We start from the raw sequence: 22,060 nt of genomic DNA, 5'->3' as shown, positions 1-22,060 counted from the left end.
GACTCCTTCCCTCCTCCTCTACCTGGGTGAGTAACCTCACTTACCACAGCCCAACCTGAGCCAGTCTGGAGTTCCAGGACGCACCGAGCCCACTCACTTTCAGTCTCTCTATGGCAGTTCCAGTCTGGGTCACTCATTTTTTGTGGTCAATGCTTGGCTGTTTTATGCTGGGTCCTACTGTGTGCTGGGAACCCAGCACAGACCATCTCTAACCCCTAGAGCAATCTTGCAAGGTCAGTACTGTCAAGCCCGGAGAGGCTGAGGGCACTCATGTGAGCACCAGCTTGCTGAAAATAAATTGTCTCTACTGAAGGATAGGGATTATGGTGAACACTTACTAAATGCAAAACCCTGAGCTAAAGGACTTTAAATATTATCTCTTATCATCGCACAAAGCTAGAAATACTATTCTTTCATTATAGGTAATGAACATGAAACTCAGAGTGGTTAAGCAACTTGCCCTGGATCATGCAACCAGTGACATGAAAGTCGCTCAGTCGTGTCAGACTCTTTGTGACCCCATGGACTGTAGCCTGCCAGGTTCCTCTGTCCATGGAATTTTCCAGGCAAGAATACTGGAGTGGGTAGCCACTCCCTTCTCCAGGGGATCTTCCCAACCCAAAGATCGAACCCGGTCTTGCACATTGCAGGTGGATTCTTTACTGTCTGAGACACCAGGGAAGCCCATCCAGTGAAATAAGCAGGACTCAAATTCCATCTGATCCAACTCCTAAGCCTTGTACTGAGGTTGAAAGCATGTCTATAAGTTACTTCTATCAAGGGTCCAAGGAGCTTGTCCAACCTCAGGTGTTGTTCCGTCACACTTTAACCAAAGAGGTCAGGGTCTGAAAGGCCAAAGATTCCATTCTCTGAAGAGAGTGGAGAGAGCCAAGGTGTGGGCCACTTCTGAGCAGACTGAATCCCCACAACAGTGCTCAGACTGCTCTCAGACACCCCAAATCCCTATTTGAACATCTCTCAGGGAGAAGTTTCATTCATCGATCTAACCACTCACCTGTTCAGCCAGCCAAATATCCATGCACCGTCCTTTAAACTATTTACTATGTGCCAGGCACTATTCTCACTTCAAAGGAGCTTACAGTCTAGCGGGGGTGACAAAGAGAAAGCAGGCCAACATAACTTTAGCATGAAAGTTCTATGCATGAGGAACGACACAGTGCTATAAGCAGAAGCATCTAACATACTGAGAGTCAAAGAAGAAAGAAATACAAGTAAGCTAGAACCTGAAGAATGTGCTGAATGGTCCTAGTAAGGGTGAGGGCCAGGGGAGCAGACGAGCAAGGCCTAGAGGACCTACAGGGAACAGACCAGGTATCAAAAGCCATACTAAGGAGATTGGATTTTACTCTAACGGTGACTGGACTATAAGCTCCCTCAGTTCCATGACAGGACTATAGTTACACTGAGACCACATAGTTATGTAGAGACCAGAGAGGTTGGGAAGCTGAAAAAAAGGAGGTATAAGTTGCCTTCCGATAGGCCTTCCTATCTGAACTGCTTGTCAGTTTTGTGAACTGTAACAACAAGCTGACCTCCTTGCTTAGTACTTTAGCTTGTTGGAGAGGACAAGACATCCTTAGATAAGAGGGGGAATAAAAGGCAGTTCAACGGAGGAACTTGGAAGACAGATTTTAAGGAGGCTGTAGAGAATAAAAAAACAGAATCCAAAATCTGGCAAGTGGAAGAACATGGAAATAAGGGAGAAGAAATCATGGACAGAAGGAGGGAGAGGGTGGGCTCTGGCCACAGTGCTCAGTGTCCCTGACAGAGACGGGGTGGGGGCTCGGGAATACTTGTCCATCAAGAGACCCTGAAGCCTGTAGGGAACAAGAGGACAACGGGAGGAAGTACATCAAGGGTGCTCAGCTCCCTCTGGGGTTAGAGGAACAATGTAGGAAGAGGCTGGAGGAGGAGACAGTGAGGGGGGCAGGCTGAGGGATGGTCCTGCAGGAAGCCTGGGTTGTTGAACCACAGCTCACACTGCTAGGGGATGGGCACATCCTGGAGAGGAGAGTACGATGTGACCACAGGAGATTCATCGTCGTGTAATTCAGAGGATTAACAATGAAACCAGATGGGTGCAAAAAAAAAAAAAAAACAATGATGTTGTTAAACCCTATGGGAGCTAGCATATCGGATATGGAGCATCAACTATGTTGTGGGCAACACGCGAAGTAAGCACTTTACATGTTCATTTCATTTTTGCAAAAACCTGATGAACTAGAAAAACTTGTTTAAAAAGCATACCTAAATTGCACAAGTGACACAGCTAGAAAGTAGTAGTGGAGCTGGGCTTAAACTCTGGCCTATCCGGAGATAGTACTTAAGGCAAAAGAAATCGATATAGCAGGAAGTGGCTTGGACATTGGTTGCTTGCATATCATTTATCACATCCCATCAAGTCATTTCTCCTTCCTCTGTCCACAGCCCTAATGTCCCCTGGGAATCCACCCCACCTCACTCTCAGTCCCCACGGTCAGGTTCTCAGAAGTGAAGCAGGTATCTCAGGCCTGAGTCAGTCAGCACATGTACTCTCTGGCCATGGTATGTGATTTGGGGAATCAGTGTGACCTAAGCTGGTTTGATCAGAAGAGATCTCAGAGCTTCTGGGGAAGACTCTGGCTCTTTCCTACTAGGCTTAACTCAGATGACCTAAGTCTGGGGCTACTGCAGCCATCCAGCCACCAGATCCCAGATCTGCCAGGGACCTCTACACGGAGTTCAGGAATGAAGCCAGCCCACTGGGGAGAGAGATGACTTGTAATGATACTGTCTGAGCCTTGAACACAACTGTTTTCTAAAGCTATAGTTATCCTGAACTTTTCAGTGACTGCACCACTAAACTCCCCTTTCACGATAAATTTGCATTTTATTACCTGTAATAAGAAGCCCTAAAGTACCACATTCATAAAAAAAGAATTTGACTATATGAATAAGAATAGAACCATTTGGGTGAGAATCAAGGAGGGAGAGAAGGAAAAGCTACGGTTGGGACCACCCACGGAACAGAGCTGGAGGTTTCCAGAGCAGATCACCAACGTGGAGGAGAGGCAAGATGTAGTCTTACATGATGAATACGTCTCACTAACTAAATGTCTGAACATCTTATTCAGAAAAATAGAACATTTAGTAAGTTTGAATTCCCTTGGCTGACAGTTTCATCTCTCAGAAAATTAAGAGGAAATGCTACTCTGGTTTTACTGAGTCAGAAGGAAGAACAAGTTTTGTTTTGTTTATGTTTTTTTAAACAGGGAAGAAACCTTGGGCAAAGATGACTATGGGATTTCAAGAGTTTATTAAGCGCATAGCAAGAACACATTTAAAAAGTTCAGAAAAAAGCCAGCGATAATAAAATGGCCTGAGATCTGGAAGGCAGCCCAGTGGAGAAGGGAAGGAGCCTCTCTGAAACCAAAATCTGAGAGTTAATTACAAAATCCTCTTGTAGGAAAAAGTTAAAAAAAAAAAAAAAATACTAATCTTAGCTAGCAAATTCATCCTAAACCTAAACAGTTCAAGGCAGATATCACTTATCAATCACAGCACTTTCTCCTGTTAAGCCTGATCTCATTCTCAAGTTATCTTTGACCCAGTGCCTGAGTCAGGCACAAGACAACTGGGCAAAGCTGGGACACAAGAATAAACCTGTCTGACGTTGCTGGTGGAGGCAAACCAATGTAAGGACACAGGGAGCACTCAGAGCTCACATTATGAGAAATGCATCAAGCACAAATCCAGTGGAATGGGCCCACGTCAATGACCGCAAAAACGGTAAAGTCTAGAAGGAACTGAGATTTGTTTACTTAACGCAAAATAAAACAAAACTTTGTATTTTCTAAGAATTAAAATAAAGGAGGGGAGAACTTATAAAAAAAAATTATATATATATATATATATATATATATATATATATATATAAGACATAGGTATCTCTGCTTGGGAAGATGACCACAGCACAAATAAAGTTGAATTCTTCAACTTCTGAATTTATTTCCATATCTTCATCAAGGTGAGTGACTTCACCATGACTAAGAGAACAACCTTGGTTCAGAAAGACTGAAAGACCAAGATGGCAAGGAAGACAAGAAAAGTTCAGCTGTCAGAGCCCCAGGGCCCTAAGGGAACTTGAAGATGGGCTCTAGAAACCTCTCAGACCATCTCTGAGGAATCCAAGAGAACAGGGAAAATGTTAGAATGTTACAGACTGACCAACAGTATCCTGACTTTGAAAAGAGGGGGAAAGCAGATTCTCTTAAATAACACAACTGAGAGCCTACAACCAACCTATGCAAGAGGCCAAACGGCATTCCCAACTGGGCAGATTTCAACACATGGAGGAAAGGAATCATCGAAGAAAAGCAAGGAACTCACTAGGAAATGCAGAGAATAGGTACCAGCTATTCACTGCAGAGGAATACAACTGACCGATAAATATAAAAGATCCCCACCATCATGAAAACACACATTAAAATAAACAGATACCACTCATCTACACAGCAGCTCAGCAAAAATGAAAAAGACTGATAATATCAACTGTTGGCAAAGATGTGGAGAAATTAGCACTCTCATCAGTGGAACATATTAATACAACTGACTTTAAAGGACAGTTTGGTAGTATTGATTACAATTTAAGATGCACTGTATACTGACCCAACAATCTGAATGCCTCACACGTGCAGAGGCTTGTACAAAGCTTTTCATTACCCAACTGTGCTGTAAAGAGAACACAAAATAATCTATCCAACATGTGGCACATGCTTAACTACACCATGGTACATTTACATCATGAAATACCATACAACAGTCAGACACAAAGTCAGCCCATATACACTGGTACGGAACGATTTTCAAGATCAATATCATTCATGCTATTTAAAAAGCACCAAAAAAACCCTTTATATGTCTTAAAGAGCAAATATACACATAAATGAATAGAAAATAATTTAAAGAGATCCCTGTTAACCTGGTAACAGAGGGAACACTGGGGAAGGTGACTAAGGATATTTTTCTTCACTTTTTGTGTTTTTTTACAATAAGAATGTCTTATTGCATGTGTGTGGCATGGGGGAAGACTTCCCTGGTGGTCCAGTGGCTGAAACTCTGCGCTCCCAATGCAGGGGACCCGGGTTTGATGCAACTAGGGGTTCACATGCAGCAACTAAAGATTTTATGTGCCACAACTAAGACTCAGCACAACCAAAATAAATAGTTTTTAATGAACAACAAAGACAAGGAAACAGTGAGCTTCAGGGACCAGCATGTGCACTAGGAGTAAGTTATGTCAAACCTGCCCATTTCCTTCTCCTGGGATGAAGGTGGAAATATCAATGTCACTGAACAGAGTGCCTGCAGGCTAATGGCACAGACTTTCGATTCATTATCATGCACACAACAGAAATATTTAGGTTGGATGACACTGCTAGGAAGAGAGGCAAACCTGACTGAATACCTATAGGTAAGAGTCACTGATTCAGGACCCACGGGGTAAATTCCAGGACAGTCTTTGTTCTTGTCCTGTCCAACATACTCATTCATTCTTTCAATTCCTCACTTACTCACTCGATAGATATTTGAGAGCTTACTATGTGTCAGGTGTGCAGAAGACTCAAAGATGATACCCCCATGAAGCCTAGGATACTGAAAAGTAGACGGAAAAACCCAGCACAACAAATGCTCAACTTGGGCGTTATGGAAACTCCAAGGGCGGAATCTGACCCCTACCTGGCCTCTTAAGGGAGGCTACTAACTATATCAAAGACCTGTTAGTCTCAGGAAAGAGAGCATGAAGCTAGGAAATACCACTAATACCCCAAATCGCATAAAATTGAGTTGGAAAAGGTGGACAAAATAAAACCACTCATTTGCAGTCACTGAGAATCCGGTCTTTAGGTTGCTGAAGGACACCACTCTTACGAGGCCTAAGAGATCTTTGTCAAAGAGGCCTCCAAACAGAGCAAGATGTCCAGTAAAGAAGGGGGTTCACGTCAGGTGAGGACTGGCTAAATGCACCCTGACTTTTCCCGAGCTACCCGACCTTCTCCAAGCAACTGACTTAACTCAAGTTCCTTGTCCGCGCACTCTCAGGGAATCACCCACAGTCAGCAGACTCAGGAACCTCCAGATCCCCGATGGTACCCTGGTTGGCCCGATTGAGGGAAGGGGCAGCTGAAAGACAGTGCCCACGTCAGCTCCCAACAACAAGGTGGTGGGCCATTGGTGGCGTGTTTCCAGTTTCAAGATCTTTCTTGCTTGTCCACTCCCTCCTCCCCAGACATTGCCCCAAGGTTGTCCTCTCAACCACACATAAGAGGAGAAAGACTGAGAAACACACGACCAGGCTCCAAGGCTCGCATCCCACCCTTTTCAGTCATTTCACATTTCCAGCCCTTCTCGCTTCTCTGTTTAATGAGGACAGTGGCCTTGATAATTCCCAGGGCACCTCTCAGCTCTGCCGGCAGTATGTGTTGGCTCTGTATGCCATCTCCTCCAGGAAGAAGTCACCATTTAAAATTCCAAGAGAGGGCAATGCTTAATAGGAGTAAGTGAACGGTGGAATCTGGGTCCCCCTCCCTCATAGGCAGCGCTCTGGCAGGGACCCTCCATGGGGACTGACCTCTTCAGTGACGATCGCGACAGCACCTGGGCAGCCTGGTTCATGGCCCGGATCCAAGCATTCATGTCCTCCTGGGTGTCAGCGCTGAAGTAGTAGGTCCTCATGCCCGACTGCTCGGCCTGAGAGCTATTATAGATAAGAGCCCGCATCCCAGTGTGCACAGCCTAGAGACAGAAGACGGAGACCCAGGTCAGAAAGGTTAGTGTGCGTCTCACTTCCAGGAGCAAAAACCGAGAGATGCTCCAGCCCAGTTCTCCCCTTTTCCAGACTGAAAGCCCACGCACCACCCAGCTGATTTCCACATGTGGAAAAAAAAGGCTGGGTTCCCCTTCCTTGACACAGCCAGGCCCAGCAAGAGCTGTGTCTGCTCCCCACAGTGAAAGCCCTGCAGCTGTACCTGTTTCCTACTTATCTTACTCCCACTTACGGAAGGGCACACAGTCAATTCAAGGCTTACATGAGAAAGAGATTTAAAAAAAAAAAACACCTCATTCCAAAGAAGCAGACTCTCGGGGAATCCCTGTCTCGGTTCTTCTGAAGCACCTGATGACTGGAGTTGATTCAAAACAGCTGCTCAACAGCGATAGCTTGGTGCAGATATTCACTGCTTCCCTGCTTGGCACGAAATGTGATGTGTGCCCATCAAGGAAGCTGCTCTTCTGGCCCTCCAAAGAGGTACTACGAAGTTTGACCAAGCAGTCTAACACCTGACTGAGGACACTGGCATACCTACTGTGTGTAAGGAAGCCTCAAGGTGCTCTCATATGTTCTATAGGCACAGGGAACGACCCCTGAGAAGCAACACGGATGGACAGTGAAGAGGTAACACTAGTTTTCCCCCTTGGGCTCTGATAAGCAGGGTCTTCTAAATTTGTAAGGAAAAAGCTCACCAAATCCACAGAGAGAGAGGATGCGGAAAGAGAAAGATTTACAGAGGGCCTTCTGTGTATCTCCTGGGTACCTCCATGACTTTAATCTCATTTTAATCCTAATAGCCTTGAAAGGTAGGAACATTCAGAATCCCTTTTATAGATATGGCAAGTAAAGCTCTGAGAAGTAACTTTCCTAGATTTCCACGCCTAGTCACAGATTCTTCACAGCACTTATTACATGGCATTGTTTATTTTACACTCTTGTTTATCATCTCTCTCTTCCTTGCAGAATATAAACTTGATGAGAGCAGGGATTCTGTCTATTTTGTTCACTACTGTATCCCCAGGAACAGTGCCTGGCACATAGTTGGTGCCCAATAAATATTTTTTTTATTGACTGAAAAGCTGGAGCCAGGATTCTAGGCACTCACCTAGGAATGTCTATCTAGACATGTTCATATCCAGATATGTCACCCAGGGTCTATCCAGAAATGAGTCTGATAGAGCTCACTGATCTGATAACCTGGATTCACAATGATAGGCAGATACCATGCAAGGGCCAGTCAGAGAAAGCAAAATGAGAGAAGTGGAAACATGTCTAGAAAATGACATGTTTCTGAAACCACCAGTGGTCATGGATGAAATCTCAGACATGAACTGTAAGCATTCACTTCTCCTCTCACACTCCTAACATCCATGTCCAAGAATGATATTAAATACAAGTCTGCTTGTGACACTCACAGATCTGGCTCCATCCAGCCCAGTGCCAAGGCAGTCCAGGTAAACCTGGCTTGCAACTAAGGGTTCCTACAGTGGCCAGAGCAAATCTGATTTCCTTTCTTGCATGTATAAGGACTCACTCACTGTTCTAGGAAGGATTCCTTCTTTTCAGCAAGGTGGAGATGTGGCAATAAGAAGAGAACTAGAAGGGGCTTATTCATGTCTTACTGTCAACTGGCAGAAATTCTGGTAAAAGCTCCCTTGGACAATGACCCCATAAGATCTTTGACACCCCCTTCCCAGACTTTCTGCCCAGCCACAGAGGGTTCTGGGGCAGGCATCTACTTGAGTAAGTTAGTGGGATTCATTGAACCATCACTGACTTACAGAGGACTAAACATGAAATACAAATAAGCTGAACTGACCTTAACTTGGGAAGTATAAGGAGTGTCACTGACCACAACTCCTACTACAAATGACAGCTCCATGTGACCTGTTTAAAGAATACGACAAGCCCCATCTACCCTGGCAAAACTAGATGATGGCTAGTTTCCCTGGAGAAAGCTCTGGATGGGTAATCAACCATTTATAGAGCAGTGATACCAGAGCTGTGGATGTTCAAATAAAAGCACAGAACCCGTCCAGAGGACTTAGGGAAGGTTTCCTGGAGAAGGTGGCCCGTGAACAGACACCTAAAAGACAAGGAAGAGTTCAGAAAGGGCATTTGAGGTTGTGACTGAAGCTCAAGCAAAGGTCTATGGGCAAGAAATGGAGGAAAGACATAAGAAGAAAGTGTGCTAAAACGTGGCTAGAGAGATAAGCCAGACCTTCTAAACCAAGATTGGGCTCTATCCTGAAGTCAATGGGGAGCCACAGAAGGGTATATGGTAGGTGCATTCTTGAACAGACGTGTAACTGAGGAACAGCGTGGAGGACAGCCTGAAGGCTACACAGGAGGTCCAGCGCTGAAGCAACAATGGCCAACACTCATTGAGTGCTCACTATGTGCAAGGCATCACTCCAGTGCCTAGTAAGTTAGTTACCATGGGATGGGGGATGATGGCAGGCTAGACAGAATAGTGACAGTGGTAGGGGAGAGATGGATTTCAAAGATACAGAAAGCACAAAATTGAAATGGGAGAGGACAACAGCTCTTCCTGTTCTCTTCTTATCCCGTTAATCCCCAGGTTCACGCAGACAGAGGCAAGGACTGTGTCCTTTCACCGCTGTATCCCTAGCATCTATATCCTGCCAAGTAGAACAACAGAGCACAACAGAAGTCTGCCGAGTATACGTTAAGTAAAACACCATGACTTTTGGCTGGCCTTCAGCCAGAATCTAAAGCAGAGAGTCTTAATCTTTTTTCTGGCATCTTTTTGACGACTTGCTGGATTCTATGAACTCTTCCTAGAAGGTGTTTCGTGCACAATAGGATAAAGGAAATTTACTATATTGAAATATAGTTACCAAAATATTTTTAAATGTTGCAATATAGTGATACAGGTGCTTCCTTAATAATGTATCACATAACAAATCTAGTGGCAGATGTAATAATTATTGTAATTTTGAAGTGGTGAAGAACATAAACAGTATTTCAAGATATCTGCAACAACTATAGTGTGATATGAAAACATCTCTGGTTTCTATTGGTGACCAAAGGCAAGGGTGCTGTCGATACCTATTCCTGTCTGCTTTCTCAATCAAAGGAGATGTTATGCATTAAAATAGGAAAGACATGATTTACCCATGGACACTAAGAGGTTTTAAAAAAGAAAGATGTGATTTACCTACTGACATGGGTCTGTAGGCCTCAGGTAAGGAGCCCTTAGTCTTGAGGGAGGGAGAATAGCTCAAAGGGAAGCAATAAAGGCGCTTTCCCCCTTGGGGATGTTTTCTGCCCCAGACCCTGGATCTGAGGGGCTAACCTTGCTCAGAGGTGACCAGCAGGCCAAGGGAGGCTGTGACTCCAGTAGGTGCTCTGCGGGGAGATGCCCCAGATGAGCCAGCAGAGCACAAGGTCCGGTGTAGCGGGAGGGATGGGAGGTGGGGGAATAATGGTACCTAAAGGCCACGGAGAGCCCTGCTGGCTCACCCTGCAGACTCAGTGGAGCCTCAGGGCGCATCTAGCACCCCGCCTCCCTGACAATGCCTAGGGGCTGCCAGGCTGGGAGTGCAGTCAGAGAAGACACTCAAGAGAGGAACACATAACCCTCAGGCTCTGCCACTGCAGAGTCTCTGAACAATCTCAGGCAAGGTGTCCTAGCAACGGTCTGAAAACTGCAGTTCTGGAAACTGAGAAATGACGTCAGAGGCAAGCATAAGGCCCAGGACACAAAACACTGCACACTCCTCGGCAGCCCAAGAACGTGGACCCTGAACTGCCCCAGGCCCACCCTCACATCCCTGAAAGAATGACACTGCAACCAAAGGGAAGGGACCTCTTCCACACTCAGGAAACCACAGTCCTTTCTAGAGAACCAGCTGAGCATCACCAGTGTTGCCCGTAGTAGCTTTTCTTTCCTCTCAGACCCTGCAGACCCCAATCAGCCCCCAAAATAGGCATGCCTTCTGTCTCCCAGACAAAATATTTAGGGAACACTCTTGGTGAAGTCTTCTTTCTTTTAAAAAAGAGAGAATGTGACAGCACATAAAAGATGTTTTCCTCGAATTTATTTTTCACACATCCCAATGAGGTGTTGAGATGAAATATATATAGTTATTATAATCTGTTACTTTGAAGATATTCCAAAGGCTGTCCCCCACCACCACCAAATCATATATAACAGCGTTATCCCAATTGTTTGCCCAGTAGCCACACTCAATCCTAGAAAGGAAGGTTTCCCAAGGAAGGCGTTCAGCTGCAAAAGACTAGTCTGAAACCCAGGGAACAAAACGTTTTCAGAGCCCACAATGAGCAGGAGAGGCTCTGAACTATTTAACAGATCACTATTACTAAAACAACAATAAGCATTCACTGAAACCATCTCCTGCCTCCTGCAATGGGTGTGCAGGTGACCAGAGTAAGACGTGGGAGAAAAGCAGAGAGGGGAAGAGAGAAAAATCATCCTTCCCTCCCTGCACTGCACAGAGCTCAGGGTGGAGATCTGCCTCCATCGTCTTCCAGCTCTGGGGCTGTGGTAAGCTTCTTCAGCTCTCCAATCCTCATTCTCCTCATCTATAAAATGAAGCGAATCATACTAACCCCCCAGGCTCCCCACAGGCATCAAATGAGGTAATGCGGATAACAGTAGTTCTCAGTCACCAAAGGTTTTACAGGAATACGACAATACCACATCATGCAACGTGAAGCAAAGGAGGATCCAGGATCTTCAACCCACAGCAACTCTGGAGTCACTGGGGATAGCAACAGTGGTTAAGAAAGCAGGAGACCCTGTTTTGTTTTGTTTTTCTGAGACCTGTCACGGAAATAGTAGTGACAGGAAAAGAGAGGTCTAAATACTCAAGCAAGGCTGAGGGACTCAAAAGTTCAGACACAAATGAAAGCACTTGTGATGGGATATTATTCTTGCTTAAAGAATTTATAACTTTGTTAACATGACTCTGAAACTCGCAGCTTCTTAACTTCTTTCCCCTCCCACTCCCAGCAAAAACAACTGAAGCCATTACTGGGAACACAATGTATCTTAGGGGCTTTCCAGGTGGTGGCTTTCCAGACGGTACAAAGGTAAAGAAGCCACCTACCAAAGCAGGAGATGCGGGTTCGACCCCTAGGTCAGGAAGATCCCCTGGAGAAGGACATGGCAACCCACTCTAATATTCTTGCCTGGAGAATCCCATGGACAGAGGAGCCTGGCAGGCTACAGTCCATGGGCTAACAAAGGAGTTGGACACGACTCAGCGACCAAACAACAACAACATTTCTTAGGACGGCATTGCTGAACTAAAGGAGAGTGACAGTACCTTAAAGGAATACTTGCGACTTATGCGATCCTCAGGGGCCACCGGTGAGATCACGTAGCTGGGCAGAGGGATGCTCCCAAGGACCACTTCTTCTCGGCTGTCTTTGAATGGAAGAACATATCAGGATAACCTCCTGTGGCACCCTCCTTAGGATGGTCCATCCCACAACCCTAGTTCAGTGCTTATCTCTCCCAGGATGACTGCAATCATGGATCATCCATTCAGGTGCTCTGGGGACCACTGTGCTAGTGCTGGAACTACACAGGTGAGTCAGACAGGGCCCTCTCCCTGAGGATGGGGACACACATGTGAACACACTCAGTTCCACCTGCCAACTCCTGAAATACAGCAGCATACCATGTGCTGTGGGAACACACAGCCAGGAGTGGCACACAGCCTGGAGAAGTGAAGAAGGCTTCGGAAGGTGATATTTAAAGTTTTGTGGAGGATGGGGAAGGGATTCTGGGTGGTACACACCTCATGGGCAAAGTTAGAGCAGGTGGGAAATATCATATTTTCTATATCTATTCTCTTCCTCCCCCAAACCATCTTCGTTACCAGAGGTAACTTCCTAATGACGAGTTGGTGTCTCTGCTCTCCCACACAAGGCACTTGCTGACTGTTCACTGGATACAGAAGGAAATCCGACTTCCTCTGTCTAGAGTCACAGCCCTTTTGCATTTTGGCCCTTAGCCATCTCCCGGTGTGTGCTCCATGCAAGACTCACTCTAGCCTTGAAGGTCTATCATGCCACCTTCTTCTGCTTCTAGAACTTAAGTCAAGCTGCTTCTTCTGTGTGAATGCCCATCTTCCCCCAAATATGGGCAAAGTTCTACCCATCCTAAAAAGCTCAACTCATACCCTATCTCTTCTAAGGAGCCTTCCCAAGTTCTCCACGATGGAATTAACTTCTTGCTTCCCTTGCACTGCCTAAGCACTTTGGATGCCTTCCAAAGCACCTGTCACAGCCTAGTCTTGTCTTATAATTAGGCTATCTCTTCCTCCATATTTTGAGCCTTACTTCCTTCTAACCTTTGCACAGCTCCTAACTCTATGTACTGGGGCTTCACAAATATTCATATGGCCAATTTTATTCACCAGCTGCCTATCCAATCACAGGGGATAAATCCAGATAATAGGTTACAAAATATAATGCTTCACCTATACTTCTCATCCCTCCAGATTGCATCAAAGGTGGGCCTATGCCCCAAGTGGGGCAGAAGCTGGAAAAAGTTCAGATCTTGAGACCCTAAGTAGAAGGCAAACCAGATTCTATTAATTTTAACTCAACAAATGGCACTTCCAGTGCTGGGACTGATAAAAATTAAGTCACCAACTATCCACATATGTAAAAGTGAACACTTTGGCAGGTTAACAGGTTATTAATTAGCTCGGGCCACTGGTTCAAACACTGGATTTGTGAAGACCACCTTTGTATCACCTCACCACCCCCTCGGGCACAAGAGCCCTTGGTGGCCTGAACCTCAGCTCACCTTTATAGTAAAACAAGCAATAATCAGCAAGCACAAACCACCTCCTTTTCCACAGCCTCATCCCAGAACTGTCCTGCAAAGCAAAGAAAACTAATCAGGGCAATATCTGAGCATACTGCTCCCCCTCCTTAGTTATGTACAACCTGATTCTGGCACCAAGATTTGCCCATATTCACGCTTTCTTTCCATAAATTAATAAATTTTTATTGCATAGCCTTTCTTTGAATAGGACATTAAAATTTAAATCCAGTGATGGTTTTTCCCCAGGAAGTTCTCTTTCCTGTAAACAGTCTAATACATCATAAGCATCCTACTTTTAGAAAGGAAGATATGAATTCAAAAACAGTTCTTCCAGTAAGAAAGAAATCAGTTTTTAACAAAAAGTTATTTATTCATTCATTCAATATGCTATAAAATATCTTCATTTATACTGATTAGAAATTTGATTTAGCATAGCACAGGGAACTCTACCCAATACTCTGTAATGGCCTATATGGGAAAAGAATTTTAAACAAAAGAGTGGCTATACGTGTATGTTTAACTGACTCACTTTGCTGTACTCCTGAAACTAACACAGCATTATAAGTCAACTGTCCTCCAATAAAAATTTTAAAAAGAGAGAAAATTGATTTACATAGTATGGGACAAAGAATTTAAGTTAGCTAATTAATCAGTGAGGCAAAAGTCTCGTTTGACTAAGTTGCCTACTACAAGGGACTGGTTATGCTGTGTTTTCTTTCCATTCAACAGAAAAAGACTTGGATTTTCTTGAACTAAACTGTGTCATAACAAGACTCTGCCTCTACTCATCTAAAATGTAAATCATTACATTTATTTAAAAAAAAATTTTAGGTGACTATGAAAAATTTTTTAATATGGGTAGGGTAGGAAAAGAGTAGTTTTGGGGTCATTTTTCTCCAAAACCTAGGAAAATTCCAGAGCCACTTTTAGCTATTTAAATTGTCTTCCTTCTGCAAAACTTTTTGACAGCCTTAAATTTTTAAAAATTTTATCCGTTCTCCATTTACTTAAGTGTTAAAACTTGCTAAGCTCCTATATTTCTTGATTTTATCCTCTGCATTAACTAGGTGACCTCTAAAGTCTTGGCATATGAGATTTGCTTTGTTTGAAAAGCTCTTCTCCACCCTTATATATCTGCTTCAAATGTCACTTCCTCCGGGACCTTTTAGGACTCCCCCAAGCACAGTGATACTTTCTCTACTGTGAGTCCACAGCATCTACACAGACCTTACAGCCACAGCACAGCCCAGGGGCCCAGGGGCCTGGGCAAGGGGGTGTCTGCTGGGGAGAAGGATTATCTACAATCCCTTCCGTCTCCCTCCACATTTCAAAGGAGCCTTTTGTTTAACGGGGACAGGGATGCAAATGGAAAAAGTCAGAGGGTGACCCAGGTAAGAAAAGAGAATAAGAACAGAGCTGTGAGGGAAGAGGGTCTCATTAAAAGAGGATGGTGCCAGGGGAGTACTGGTCAGAAGAGGCTGGGGAGCTGTGGGAGCTGCCGTGGGGAACAGACCTGGGGGAGAGGGATTTCAAGGGGACATTTAGGAATTTCTTCTGTGTGTTGTACATGTTAATGCCCATCTCTGTCTTCCCATAAAGCCTTGAGTAAAAACATACATCACTGCTCTCAGAATCTGTGCTTATCTGGATAATATGCTATGCGGGAGTCCCCTGCAGACTATGGCAGGAGGTCCTCGAGCGCAGGAGCCACATGTTACTCATCCCTTTGTTGTTGCAGTGAGAACACTTAGAACATGGCAGGCATTTGGTGGGTGAGTCGGGGGATGGGTGGATGGATGGCAAGAAGGGAAGGAAGAAGACAGAAGGAACATGTTCTCTGACCCTGGGACCTCACAGCCTATCCGAGGCCAGAGGACCAGAGGCAGAATAACTGCTGGTAAAGACAGAGCTGAAGGATGGACTATGGGGGGACACAGAGCTGACAGGGCTTCCAGACTGAACGGATATGGGAGAAGGAGAAGCTGGTGATGGTACTGAGGTTCCTAAGCCGAGTGCCTGAGAGAGGATGGCACCACCACCACAACCCAGGAAGAGCAGGCTGGGGGAAAAGACAGGTAGGGGCTGAGGACATAGTGAGTTGAGTTTGGCCACTTTGAAATCTGAGGTGCTAGGAAGTTCGATATATGTGCTAGAGAGGAGAAAAGGAAAACCTGGGGTTTTTCAGGCAAATGATAACAAAGGCTCTTTAACATCAGGAAGGCTAGTGCTGGCAGAGGATCGTGGCTGCAAAGCTGGATGCAGACTGATCCACCCACACCCGGGTCCGAGTCCCAGGACAGCCAATGGTACCAAGAACCAAAGCGGCTAAGTGGGTTTGGGGAAGGAAACCGCAGTCATTGAGTAGTCCACTTACAAACACGAAAAGCAAATCACTTAGCACGATCGGTAGAATCTACTGGCCTCGGACAGACTCAGGAACAAAAATCTATTACAAGCCCGTTCCCAGCTCCCGGGGGTCAGGGGAAGGAGGGAAATCAGAAAGAACTAGCTCCCTGCCGCCCTCCCTCCTCAGTCTCCTCACCTGCTTGTGTAGCCAGCCCCTCACCACCACTGGAACGTTGGGGTTCCTCCGAATGGCCTGGTCCCTCTTCCCAAAGCTGTGCACTTTATTGCTGGACTTAATGATCTAGGAAAGAGCAGACTCGATCTCTAGCATCTGGGATGATTTGGGGAAGCCCTCAAAAGCACATGCATGATAGGAGAGCCATAGGCTTCCTGTGTCTTCATCTGCATGGCACCGTCCTTTGATCAAAAGAACAGCGAGATGACGGAGAATGGGTGGGTGCATGGCCATAGCATCCTAATTAAAAGGGGAGTCCAAGAGCTACCAAGCTTCCTGTCTGGGTTACAGAGAAAACAAATGTAAAGGGATCTTTCAATCAACTTTTACCAGCAGCTGCTGGCCCCAATATGTCCTATGGCTTTCTGAACAATGCTACTTTTTGGTGACAGTATTTACTCATTTCCAGATATTTATCCCCCGCGCCGCCTTTCTGGTGCTCTCTCCTCCTCTACAATGCTGGATCTCTTCCCTGCTCCTCAGCCAGTGCTCCCACAGCGTGGCACAGACACCTCTGGGGCCTCTGTCACAAAGTTTACCATGCGGTCTCTAAGACACTTGTGAACAAAGGTGTGGCCTTCCCAAGACACGCCAGGAAAATGGAGAATATGGCCAGGGCCCTAGATGTCAGTCCTGGTTCTGTCAGCAATCACCTGTTTTCTTGGACATGTGACATAACCCCAACTGGCCTATTTCCAGATCTCTCATTTGGGGACAATACTTTTTACGTGTCTCCTTCACAAAACTACGGTGGAACTGCTGTATTTAAAATGGATAACCAACAAGGACCTGCTGTCCAGCACATGGAACTCTGTTCAATGTTATGTGGCAGCCTGGATGGGAGCGGGGCTTGGGGGAGAGCGGATACATGCATGTGTATGGCTGAGTCCCTTCATTGTTCACCTGAAACTATCACAACATTATCACCAGCTAAACCCCAATACAAAATAAAGAGTTAAAAAACAAAAAAATACTATGGTGAAGGTCAAATGCGTCTTTGGCTACAAAGGGACTTGGCAAAATACAGAAGAGAGGAAGGCAAGGGTGAGAGGCCAAGAGCTCACCTTGGGGCCAGCCTTGGCCTCCACGGTGGAAGTGGTCCCTGCCGTGGACGTTTCACTGACCATGCTGGACGGTCTTTGGTTTCTCTCTTGCTTCGACATATGTGGATTTGGCCTGTGGAGAGACAGAAGAGAATGCAGTGAATAAGTGGCCACGCTGCGATGGGAAGTGGAGTCTGAGGTTTAGTTCAGGTTAGAACTGGTTAATGGACCTTAAACAACCCAGGACAGATCTTCTGGACACCACCTAACTCCAGACTGCAGTCAGAGGGTCACGACTTACAGCCTACACATGTGCTTCAGGGAATCAAGAGCATGGACAGGTGGGCGGGCTCCACAGCCTGACACCCCCCCAAGGGGCCAAGTCACTGCTGCCTGCTCTCGCAAGGCCTCCTCATTTATCCTCTTACTTGGGTGTCTGTGTGCCCATCAGATGGGCACACACGGTTACACCACCACTCTTCACAGCAAGAGCAATCCACACTCCTTACACACATACACACACCTCCATTTCCCTGGCTCCCAAAAAGAGCTGCTTATAATTAGTAACAAGAAATCACTCGCACACACACCCACACCCCCAGATACACAGAGAGAATCGCTTACATAAATGCCAGTGGGGCTTGCCTCCGAAAATAGACTACTCAACAAAGAGTCCTATTCTAGGAACACTCCATTAGCCCCAAAATAGAGCCATTGGAGATATTAACCCCTTGTGCCATGTCTGGAGAGCAGGAAGAAATGAGGCATGCCTGGGTCCCCAGTGCAGATGCCCTTGATGTGTCCCCATCAGCATCCAGTGACATCATGCTTCCCACCAAGAGGGCCAGTTATGCTTCCCACTTGCCCTGGGAAGGCTGGTACCCTGGCAGCATTGTGCATAACGCTTAAGAGGTATCGTAGAGAACCCTTCTCACCTGCCTCTACAGAGCCCGAGCATTTGCCAGACTCTTTCAAAGCAGCAGCAGAAAATGATTCCACACAATCCAGTCCCTATCCTTGAGCAGCTCAATGCTTGATTCCCAGACTTTGCTATCTCCAGGATCCGTAAGCCTTCCTCAAAGTGTAAGTGCCAGCATTCTTTGGCTGGGTGCCTGCTGCTCCAATGGGTGACAGGATCCAGACAGCTGCAGTAAACTGAGGCCTTTTGCCAGAGAAGTGGAGAAACTGATTTGGAGGCCTGGGCCAGGGCCCTGAGGAGATGGAGCTGGAGGATCCAGGTGAGACACAGCCAAGGAAGACGCGTTCTGGATGTCTGCTCACCAGGCTCACGTTTACAGAGGTGCCAGGAGGGAAAATCCCAGTTTCCACTTGGAGCTACGCTGCTTCCTTCAAAACCACGGCCACTCAAAGGACAGTGATCCTTCCCATGCCCCAAGACAGAGCTCCGACACCCTGCACCATCAGGAAGTCCTTCGCAGAAACAGCCGTGACCACTGTGCTTTCTGAGCTCTACTAGCAGCAGGACCACCGTGGCGGGCACAAGCTTTCCAAGGGGCTGGGGCAGGCTGGATGCTTGATGGCTAGAGGTGTGAGTCCCACCAGGCAGAAAGATCACTGGCTCCTTATCAGCTCAGGCACTCACTCCGGATTCCCCGCCCCCGGCCTCCATCCCAGCCAGACTTTTGTCACTGCTCCCCACTCAGAGAATGTCGCCACACTTGGAGCCCGCGCAGTGCTGGCAGAGGCTGTGTGCAGCAGAGAGATAACAGCCAACCGGGGGTGGGAAGGGGCTCTGAGAGGCTGCCTTGTCCAGCCCCTGCCTCCAGGCAGAACTATGCCCGAGACGTCTTCCTGGAACCTGGTCTTGCCTGACTTTTCAGATTCCCAGAGGTTGAGACAAGGCAAAAGAAGAGTTCTCGGCTCATCTCAGTTATGGCAGCTACATCTCTAAGTCCAAATTCAGGACACACAGTCCAACAATAAAAAAGGTTTGTTTGGGATTTTATCACGTTTAATTGTTTCCCATTTAAGACACTGATATGAGGGTTATTACAGAATACTTGAGAAATACAAGAAAAAAGCTAGTAGGAAAGAAAAATGTCACCATAGTCCTGTTATCCAAAGGAAAATCATTTTAGGTACTTGGTATATTTACTTTCTTTCCTTTTTCTTTTTTTGCCACACCACACACATTGCACAATCTCAGTTCCCTAACCAGGGACTGAACCTGGACCACAGCAGTGAAAGCCCAGAAACCTAAACCAAAAGGACACTAGGAATCTCCCTGATATATTTACTTTCATTCTCTGTAATATGCTTGGGGTTTTTTTTTTTTTTTGGGGGGGTGGGTATTTTTTTGTGTTTTTAGATAATTGTGTATGCTAAGTCACTTTAGTTGTGTCCAACTCTTTGCGATCCTATGGACTATATAGCCCACCAGGCTCCTCTGTCCATGGGATTCTCCAGGTAAGAATACTGGAGTAGGTTTCCATGCCCTCCTCCAGGGGATCTTCCTGACCCAGGGATGGAATCCAGGTCTCTTATGTCTCCTGCAATGGCAGATGGGTTCTTTATCACTAGCGCCACCTGGAAAGCCCAGATAACTGTGATCATATTGCTTTACGATTTTCCATATTGATTTTTAAAACTTGCTGTAATCTAAACATTTTTTTCTTTCTTTTAAACTCATCCATATCATTTTAAATGACTGCATTACATTCCATCAACTAGATATGCCGCTGTTCCTCAGTGAGACAAAGAACAGACCATCTGGGTTTGTGATGGCCTGGGAAACCAGGACAGGTAGCCACATTTGCCATTTCTGCACCTTACAATCTTGAGCTCTAACTGTAGTCCTCTTCCTGTATTGTAACCCCATGTCCCCTCCCAAACTAGCTTCTGGGATGCTGGCTGGCCAGGGAGTTCTCCAGCCCAAAGTGCAGGAACAAAGAGGACTTCCCTGCAGCCTTAGGCTGGTGAGGAAAGAAGGTATGACCACTACCTAGAGAGCCGGGTATGAACAGATTTCAGCTGGAAAAGGACTGGTTGTGGCCCCAACACTGAATATCAGTGAGGGACACTGAGGGGTGGGTGGGCATGGAAAGACACATGAAGAAAACCCCATACTCCGTGACTGTAGAGACCTCTGCTCAGCAACATCCAGAGAAAGCAGCTTATTAGGAGACAGGACTAAAGTCCAAACTAAATCCGCCTCAGGGAGCGGACTGTGTTGTCTCTATAAACAGGGAGCATGTCTTCACAGGACTCCCCAGTCATGCAAAAGAGTCAACCATTACCTGGCAGTTCCTGACCTGGCTCTTTGAAAGAACAAGGCGCACACAGCTACCCACTTGGCCAAGTAACAAAACCTACATTCAGGGGATGTTCCTCTGAATCTCTTCAGAGTGTGCAATGATCTCTTAGGTCCTCTGTCTCTGTGTGTGTGTGCTAAGTCACTTCAGTCGTGTCTGACTCTTTGCGACCTATAGAATGTAGCCCTCCAGGCTCCTCTATCCATGGGATTCTCCAGGCAAGCATACTGGAGTGGGTTGCCATGCCCTCCTCTGGGAAGATCCTCTGGATCTCCCCGACCCAGGAATCAAACCCATGTCTCTTGTGTCTCTGGCATCAGCAGGTGGGTTTTTTACCACAAGTGCCATCTGGGAAGCCCTTAGGTCTTCCAAGGATGACTAGACTTATGAGTTTCGGAAATCACTAGAAGTGATCTGGAATTTCAACTAGTAAAAAAAAAAGGGGGGGGGGGGGTCATGCTTGGGACACTATTTGATATTCAAAAATAAGGATATGAGAAAAGACTCAAAAACATTTTTCTTGCATGTCTGAAAAGCTGGCTCTGATGGAAACTTCTAGAGATCTTATACCACAATATTCTGAGCAGTGGGAACATCAGTGGTGCATGTGTGTAGCCCATGCACACACAGCTCTGAGACAGCTCTGAGTGGATCCACACTCACTTGGATGTGGGCATTCTGGTTCATCTGCTTCAGCCAGTCACATCTTACAGGCATGTTCCCCATGTAAAAGTCTGACAGGGCAGACACTAGCCTGTCCTCATGTCCTCTGACTGAGTTATACTCCTGACAGGTTTCACTCCGGCGGGGCCCCCACCCCCAGAGAAGAGCCCGTGCCCCTGAGCAGGGCATCTGTGAAGCTGCTTCGGTTCCCAGCAGCTTGCCCTAAGGCACGTGAGTCACAAGGATCCCAGGAGAGGAGACCAAAAAAAAAACAAAAAACTGCACACGCTATGGGAAGGCAGACTCCTAGGTCATTAAATCAAATCTATTAACTTCAAAGCCTGTTTGCCAGGTTCTGTGCCATCCCGATTCCCAAAGTGCAGTGGGATGCTCTGAACAAAGACTTCTCTTTCCTTGACTTGGGCTACATGAATGCTGATTATTTTGCTGGAGGGGTGTGGGCTGAAGTTCAAAACAGGGAGCTAGAGTTTTAACTGAACTGCCTCTTCTCTGCAAAGAACAAAAGAAGATAGAACCAGACAGAAATCAGTCTGGAGAAGCCCAGGAGGAAAGTGACTTCATTCGACTCTGAACTTCCTCAGCAATGCGTCAGGTGAACCTGGGCAGGAAGTCATTTTCTCTGTCCTTCCATTTACCCACCTACGAAAGGAGCTGCTTCTGCTTCCTACATTTCCAGGAGCAAATGTGTATAACATCGACAGATGTAGTTTAAAAAAAAAAGAAGTTATAAATTCAGAAGCCATTTTTTTTCCTTTGGGTGAGTTTGTTCGATGGGCTCTTCAGCTGTCTCTCAGTCAACATCATGAACTAGAGCAGATCACA

At 46.1% G+C, this 22,060-nt stretch overlaps 1 protein-coding gene across 6 annotated transcripts in view; it reads right to left on the bottom strand.

Annotated features, from left to right (window-relative positions):
• The window catches only part of PLEKHA7 (pleckstrin homology domain containing A7), a 213,709-nt gene that overhangs the window by 54,779 nt on the left and 136,870 nt on the right, over positions 1–22,060 (bottom strand). For all 6 annotated transcript variants that reach the window (XR_009693577.1, XM_061146728.1, XM_061146734.1 and 3 more), the window contains exons 5-9: positions 17,304–17,415; positions 16,201–16,305; positions 13,638–13,710; positions 12,145–12,245; positions 6,632–6,795 (exon numbers count right to left, since the gene is read on the bottom strand). Coding sequence is in view for 5 of the 6 variants with exons in the window: in XM_061146728.1 (XP_061002711.1) it covers positions 6,632–6,795; positions 12,145–12,245; positions 13,638–13,710; positions 16,201–16,305; positions 17,304–17,415 (555 nt within the window). In the remaining variant the exon portion in view is untranslated. The remainder of the gene's footprint in view (positions 1–6,631; positions 6,796–12,144; positions 12,246–13,637; positions 13,711–16,200; positions 16,306–17,303; positions 17,416–22,060) is intronic.

Source organism: Dama dama, chromosome 1 (genome assembly GCF_033118175.1).
Source record: "Dama dama isolate Ldn47 chromosome 1, ASM3311817v1, whole genome shotgun sequence".
Classification (NCBI taxonomy): domain Eukaryota; kingdom Metazoa; phylum Chordata; class Mammalia; order Artiodactyla; family Cervidae; genus Dama; species Dama dama.
This window is presented reverse-complemented; position numbering and strand designations above follow the sequence as displayed.